Source organism: Tigriopus californicus, chromosome 12, assembly GCF_007210705.1.
Source record: "Tigriopus californicus strain San Diego chromosome 12, Tcal_SD_v2.1, whole genome shotgun sequence".
Taxonomy (NCBI): domain Eukaryota; kingdom Metazoa; phylum Arthropoda; class Copepoda; order Harpacticoida; family Harpacticidae; genus Tigriopus; species Tigriopus californicus.
The window spans coordinates 13,953,631-13,961,476 of NC_081451.1; the positions used below are offsets into that span (position 1 = coordinate 13,953,631).

The window sequence follows — 7,846 nt, forward strand, 5'->3', positions numbered from 1 at the left end:
TGTTCGAGTGCTTATGAATAGCATCCCCTTTTTGTAAGTGTGGAAACTTGGGTCTAAATAGTGCAAAAAGGAGGACAAATCAACGCAGAGCCTCACGGTTTAGCCGTGAAGGATTGTACCTCATTGCCAAGTGGAAATGGCAACAACAAGGTACGTAAATACGGTCGCCTTGTAAAGCTGTTAGCAGCCAGCTGGTGTGATGATTATCACCTCTTTTACCTTGATTTTGAGGGTGCATCTTACATTTCCAGTTTTGTCTCAGTGGGTTAACCATGGATTATGGAAGAAAAAAAAACAGCTTTTCCTCTCTTCATAATGATATAATGATTGTCATTTGGTTTGAAACTGGTGCAACTGAAATTGAGATCAACTGGGATTGGAAATTTGTGCTTCTTGATAGTCTAAAAAATTGCATTGGTAGTGATGGGTTGTGAATTGGAGTATCATCTACTTAGCTTCAAAAACCTCTGTTAGGGCTCCTAATTCAAACAAAAAAGGGTACAGAAAAGAAAACCCAGGACCAAGAACAAGTTTCAAAGAACCCCTGGTTCCAAGGCCAAGAAAGGTAGAGTCGCATTTTGTCACTCTGCTGAGCGGTTTTGAGTTCGGTCAGCAACCTCTTCTTTCATTATTCAATGTTCTTGGTTGTTGGGCTCGTATTGATTTTGGCGGTTGGGAAGGATGACTAACCCTCCCAAAACGAAAGCTAAGTTATGCATAAAATCAAGAACAACATAATGTCTCGGCAATAATTTGAAGCAAGAGCTTTTGTGATGCTTTTGAATCTGATTTTTACCTCATTATGTGATTTTTGTATCTTGTTACTTGTTTTTGAGGCTATTTCTATCCACCGTGTTTGATGAGTTTCAGACATCCTTGAATTTCATCACATTGTTCAAATAGGTATTTCCAATAGGGGCTTGGCAGCTTCGAAAATTTATCTAAGGTTCTAAGGTTGACTAATTTTGCTTTTGCCCAAATCTTTAGTCCAGTTATGTTGGGTAAAATCTTCATTTATTAAATATTAACGACTCAGTTCTATTCAATAAATGATCATTCAATCAAGGAAGCCAAGGTCACTTGTGAAATCCATTGTAGGGAGAATTTGGAGTTTCTAGTATTCTGTCAGTCATCAAGTTTACTGTGCATAAGACATCTGAGGACATTGGTTTAAGATTTATATACTGGGCTGTACTTTTCCCTCTTGCCCAGAGTATGATGCAAATTGTATTCTAATTACAATTGACTCTTAATTTGCCACCAAAATGTTGCATTATTGTAACACTTTTGGACAAAATCATTGGCTTTCACAATCACTACTTTGTCCCTGAAAATGACAATTTCTGTACAGTTTGAATTTCCTGCCACCTTTGCCTTTTTTGACAGGGATTGTTTATTTGTTTGACTTTGTTTGTCCACACTTTCAACCAATGGCAGTCTTTATTCACATCATGCTTACATTTTGTGACATAACGCTGCCGACCCTAAAAGAGAGAATATAACCCTTTAATAAACTGAATGCTGTTTGTGTACATAAAGAATGAAACTAAGCACAGAATTGATCTCAATCTGTTTTTAAGTCAGGATGCAATTAATAAACCGATATTTTTTCTTGTAAATAACATGAATTCTCATTATGTCACTTAAATAAAACTTTAAAGTTTTAACTCTTTCTTCACCTCCCCTTTCCGGTTTATTTGCTTTTTATTTGCTTATTTGACATTATTTGCTTGTTTTTGTGTGTGTGAACCCATTTGAAATTTGCTTTGATGTTTATTCCCATCAGTACACATCATTACTATAAGGGCCCTTATTTGCAACGTAAGACAGCCCAAACAAAACGTGAGAAGGCACAGACGGTTTCTAATGGTGCATTTAGACGACCCCTTTCTTAGCACATTAAATTGACAAATTTGTGATTCACATCTCACATGCTGACCCCTCTCCCGTTTACACTACAAAGGCAACTTCAACCGACGTTTTGGAATAGTCCTCCACATAGTGTTCAGTACATCCAAACGCTCAGTCAAGAAACGATCGATAATTGTACAAAACTACATATATAACTCATCACATCCTTGATTTAGAATGAAACCGAAAATTTTGAGACAACCATATGTTAGTTTTTAATTTAGACAGTGGTTTCGTGCTTTATCAATTTTTTGATCCATTCAAGTGAAGAAACATTGGACTTTGTAATTCATTAAGCTTCTGGCATACATTTTAGAATTAAATGGTGTCCACAAGTCGACGCGATTTCCGTGTTGAAAAAGGGTTGTTAAATATTACAATTTGGTGTAGAAAGCGCACGATTTTCATTCATGTCTGAAACGGAGGTACCGTTTGTCACTCGTCGCCCCCAGGGAGATTGTATCCGACATGACGAGAGTTCTCTTAAGACGCGTTAGTTCGAGTCTGCAAGACAAATACTACATGTTGTTTACCTGATCCTATCTACGCATGTGTTGTACTTATTCATAAACGAATTAAAAGCGAAAGCATGGGGGATAAAAAAAAGTGCTCGTTACATTTATCTTACTTCAGTCACGCTCAATCTTATGTTAAATGATTTTGCCGACGTCACCAAGAATTCTTTCACATATTGCAGAAAATTTATGGATGTTAATGGGGTACCCCCGCATGGTTTCGTGAGCGCATATTTTGAGATGCGATAAGTACCCTGTTGCACCCACTGGGAGTATCAGATAGTTTCGTGAATGCACATTTTGAAGTGCGACTGGATAAAATTTAGTACTGTCGGATTTCAAAATTTGTGTTCACAAAACGACGGGGGTATCCCATTTCAGAACAATATATGTGGTCACCAATATGTCATGTGAAAGCCGGATGTGAACAAAATATGTGTCAAAACAAGTGTCGTCTACAGTGTAAGTGCACCATAACCATTGGTCATTTTCAACACAGGTTCATGTCCTCTTGGAAACTGCATGGGATTCAGAGGTAAAAAATAAAGGTGATTTATTTTTAAAAGTTGGACAAACCAAGCTCCAATTGGAACACAGTGCAATTGAAACACATAATACAATGCATTAATATACTGCTGTGCATTTAATCATTATGTCTGGTCTCTTCTTTGATGAGCCCAGGTTCCTCTTTTATAACAATAGGGAGGCTCTCCTTTGACTTCATTCGGTCAATTTCAAAGTCCAGCATCTTTTCTTCCTCCAGCAATCTCTCCTCCCTTGCCATGCATTTCTGAAGCAAGACGGCTGCAACTCGGACATCCTTGGTGTACTGGACCAATTGAGCTTTCAGGATCTCCTCCATGTCATCTCTCTTGACCCGGCAATTAGCAGCATAGCCCCTGGAAAGAAAAGAAAAGGTCAGTTGTCCCAAAAGAAGCAGGAGCGATTTTTTCCCCTTACTTCCCTATGGATTGCTCTGATTCGGATTTTATGTTTTGGCGTCGTCCAAGAACGAAAACCATCACAAGTTGACTTTTATAATCTGCCATTTTAATAGTATTGGGGATTAACATTCCCTCTGGCGGTTAGAAAAGCCCGTGAAAAAAAAAAACAACAAAAAAAAGGAGATGGAAATTCCATTGCCGGAGTTTCTTGGAGCCTTCAAAGCATGAGGGGATGCTTTACCTGTTTTTGAGTGTTCGCCTCTCCCGTTTGAGCTCCTTGCCTCTGGCCTTCCCAATGTTCAGCTTCTTCAGAAGTCGATTTAGGTCTTTGGTGGAGATGGTCAAGAGGTCTTCGTCACTCAGACCAACATCTTCCCTGACCTTCAAGTCCACAAGACTCAACTAAAGTAAAGGATACCATAATTGCCAACAACCACTTGACAAACAGTTCCATGATTGAGTAACTAACTCACGTCCAGATCCTCATCCTCACTGAACTGCTCTCCCTTGATTTGTTCCTCAAATCGTCTGTTGTGCGCTTTGATCTCATTCCAACCAGGATGATGATCTGTCCGTTCATCTCCATGGTTCAGTCTGGTCACAATGATGTCTTTGGGTAAGGATGCATTGAGTTGCCTTGGATTGCTGTCACGTCTTACGTGATTAATGTTGGATCGGTTATACACGCCAAGAGGGATTTGTGATTGGTCCATACTCAACGTCGATAAAATCCCCACTCCAGCCAGACCGAGGCTGTGTCTAGTGGATGTCTGAATTGAGGCCACTGCACCCACTCACTTGGTCCATTCCGAGGCAACGCGAATGCACATTTTCCAGACAGAAAGGTTCGACGTCATTGAGATTATTCAGCCACCCTATGGTTTAGGATTCAGTATAAAGCTATTGTAGAATGGTCCAGTGAAGGACTTTGCGTATAATGCACCTAGTTTGGCTGGTGATCTCTTTTTAGGAGGAAATGAGTTGAGCTCAGTTCGGGTCAGGTCGGTACAAGCAGTTTTTGCAATTGTGCACCTCTCAGAGGAATACTTAACCGATGAATGTGTGAAATGTTACTTGTCGACCTAGCAAACTTGATAAGCGCAATAAAAAAAAAGAGTGCTTCCCAAACCTTGTCTCTTTGGTAGATTCCAATCCGTACAGGATATTAAGCATAGAAGAGTTTCAGACAATGGCAGATAAGTTCTCTGGTGTTCCGTCATTCTCTGAAAAAATTGAAGCCCACGGATGAATAAGAAGGATGGGAGAAAAGTGTCCCTTTCATAAGCCTATTTCAACGACACTTTGATGTGTATGATGCAGGAAATCTCAACTACGGATGGGTTGCTGCCTTCCTGCCTGTGCAAGTTATTTGTGGAAGCTTGACATTCGTTGGTCTAACAAACTTTTTCTTTTCCTAGAAAGGAAAGTTTTGGAAAAATCAGTCATGTTATTTTTTATTTAGGTTGCAAATTCTTAAATAAAAAAGCTTTTTCTCAAATTGGAACATTGATAAAAAAGTGAATAGAAACATTTAAACGCACTTGTCTTAGTCCGTGTTAGATTACTTCTTTGTCTGTTGGTATGGTTTAACATCTAAAACATTTCTTAATGAGCAAGTTATTGGCAAATACTCAAACTCGCAATCCCTTTTACATAGCGAAACTATGATTTCCTGAATTATCGACAGATCCTCCATGTGTTTAGTTTTCCTCTCATCTCTTTGTTAGGTCTGTGAACTGAATGGCTCACACAGCCCCTCTCGATTTACAACTACTGTCATACTCATCTCGCTCTTTTCTTCTCCTTGCTTGCCTTTGGCAGTTTCGCAGAAGGAGAGAGATTTCTGCAATAGCAGGCTGTGCCCAATCTGGGCTGGAAGGGCTGTCAATTGTTTACCTCCCTAAGAGCAAGCTCCAGTATGAAGTGCATTAATGTTGCACGAGCTTACTCCGTTTTCGCTTACTATCCAATATGCAAGGCAAATGCCAATCAAGGCAGCTTTAATATTCAACTTAACCGCTTCCATAGTGCAAGTTAGGTTTCAAACGTTAGTCGCCTTGTCCTTGAATTTGCGAGCTCTCAATCATCAATGCAATTCAACATGAAATTGATGAGACTAAGGAGATAATTGCAAAGAATATAAAATAGTACAATTATGAAAGTTAGACGATTGAAGCTCATAAAAGGGGTGGTAGATAAAAAGAACACATCGGCTTACTTTTTTGAAAACAGTACCTAAGAACTCTTTAAAACATCAAGTTTAGTTTGCTTTGACTCAAGTGCTCAGTATTTACATTTCAGTCATGATCCTACGGCATGATACTTTATTTCTTTCGCTCAGTATATATCCTTTATATCTCATTCTCATTCGTTACTTGTCACGCACTTCAATGATATCTTGCATTCTCATGGCTCGGAAGTTCTTTTTATCTATCAATCGATGACCGAAATTCAAAACCTTACCTAAAATAAAAACATCAAAATGTGTTGAGCCCCTCTTGGATCTTTGCAAAAGAATACGAAAATGCATTTACTTTGCGTTGATATTATATTCTCAGCTGATACATGAATGTACCCTTTGATAAACGTATGTGAATAGAAAGTGATGGGTTCAAATACCTTTTCAAAACTGAATTATGAACCAAGAAGACCAATTTCATGGCTAATCCCAACCCTTGAAATTGACCTTGAGCTCTTGCCTTTTCAATATGCGCAAAATACACTTCACATATTTTATTTGATGAGCAATCTAATACCCTCTTCCTCCCCATCAAGGTGATTTTGCATTGTTTTCTCTAGTGCTTTTGATTGCCAAATTTCAACCGGCATGCAATGTGAATTAACTCTCGAGAGTTAGATTGATAGGACGTTTATTAAAGGAGGGGTTATAAAATATCTGGAACATAACAAAAGCAACCCCAACCGCAAAAAGACAGAAATGTTCTTGCAGAATATGGACGAGAGAAGCCTTAAAGCTTTAGACCGACTCATAACTCCGAAGAGACATCGGCAAAGAATTCCAACCTGAAATAACACGAGAAACGGAGACATATTTCGCTCAATTATCGAGATTTCAAAGTATGTATGTATGTATGTATTTATTTAGGTCCCAAAGGTTTGAAATGGTTTTGTTACAATATATATATATTTGAGTGAGACCAAGGATCCCCATAAGCCATAACGGCTTGTTTTCATGGGGCCCAAATTTCTTGTCGGGTCAAGGGTTTTCCAGCTTGGGGATCAGTCCACCAGTATTTGTCCTACGAAGTGGCCTCAACAAGAGCAAATTTCATCCTTGGAAAGTAATCCAAGTACTCAATATGATCCAAGTCTAATTCCTCCTCACGTTCCATTCCATCCGATTATTAAGAATCCTCCACGGCAACATCCAATCAGTAGCCAACGAACCTTCAACCCCTTCATATCGCAATGATCAAGTCTTTAAGTAGTGCTGAAGCTGTTTTTACTAATTCCTAAAATAATAGGTCTTGCTCCATCTAATGAGACAAAAAAGGTCAAGAAAATGAGAGCTGGATCCTCTTTCATGACTGAGGTCATGTTCCTGAGCATTCTTCCTCTTGCAATGAGTTTTTGAAGCTGCCTATTAATGTCAAAGAATACCATTTGCCAGGTCTCAATTTGCAATTGTTAATTGGGGTATAAAAATCATTTGTAAGGAAAAAATTACTACAATCATTAAAGGGAACCAAGCTTCAATAAATGGTTGGTTATTGAGGTTGGTTTTGATGAGAGTTGTAGTACAATTCAATAATGATAATGAACGTGTCCACCATCTTAGAATAAAGCCTCTATATTGATACAACACATGGTGGATTCGAACCTACGCTCCCAGTTAGATATGAGGGGGGCCTCCAATGCACATCTACCTTCATCCAAAATCAGAAGAAGAAGACCAACGCCCAACACAATGTTTGATGGCACGACCAATTCCATATGCGTTTCGGGAACCCACCAAAAGCGAAATAAAGCAAATGAAAGCCAAATGAGTCTTCAGAACCGTAGCTGAACCCACTGAATGGACGTCCCCTTTACATTTAGTGGGTAGGCCGACGGGGGGCGTTCCGTTGGTGGTGGATTTTACAAACCTCAACAAGTTCGTGAAAAGACCTGTTCACCCGTTTCCATCACCCCCAAGAAATCACATCTTTCATCCCCGTATCGGCTAAATGGTTCTTTACCATGGACGCCACCAAAGGGTATTAGTAACTGCCACTGGATCATGAGAGTCAATTCCTCACTACATTTTTAACTCCATGAAGCCGCAAGTGTTTTACCACGTGGGGGTATCTCATTGAGCGAGAAGCATTGGCATATGAAGCCGCACATGAGGCTATGCGCGCTCTCAACGGGAATCGAGCCAAAGCCGCTTGAAATATACCCAATGAAAAATAGAAACATGCCAATCGTGGCCCAACACAACACAGGAAAACGCCAATCTAAATATACAATGGAAGA

General features: G+C 39.4%; 1 protein-coding gene across 1 annotated transcript; it reads right to left on the reverse strand.

Annotated features, from left to right (window-relative positions):
• Positions 1 to 2,954: 2,954 nt before the first annotated feature.
• LOC131891451 (transcription factor MafA-like) lies at positions 2,955 to 4,270 on the reverse strand. Its single transcript, XM_059241037.1, has 3 exons — positions 3,844 to 4,270; positions 3,612 to 3,772; positions 2,955 to 3,325 (listed from the first exon to the last, which is right to left on the reverse strand). Exons 1-3 carry the CDS (start codon positions 4,081 to 4,083, stop codon positions 3,070 to 3,072), a joined length of 657 nt encoding a protein of 218 aa, XP_059097020.1. The 5' UTR covers positions 4,084 to 4,270; the 3' UTR covers positions 2,955 to 3,069.
• Between the last annotated feature and the right edge of the window lie 3,576 nt (positions 4,271 to 7,846).

Bases quoted from the DNA above. Each gene is read 5' to 3' on its own strand.
- LOC131891451 (XM_059241037.1), bottom strand. From the start codon at position 4,083: ATGGACCAATCACAAATCCCTCTTGGCGTGTATAACCGATCCAACATT. The intron at 3,773-3,843 runs GTGAGTTAGTTA...CCTTTACTTTAG, and splicing joins GTGAGGATGAGGATCTGGAC to TTGAGTCTTGTGGACTTGAA. The intron at 3,326-3,611 runs GTAAAGCATCCC...TTTTCTTTCCAG, and splicing joins AGGCGAACACTCAAAAACAG to GGGCTATGCTGCTAATTGCC.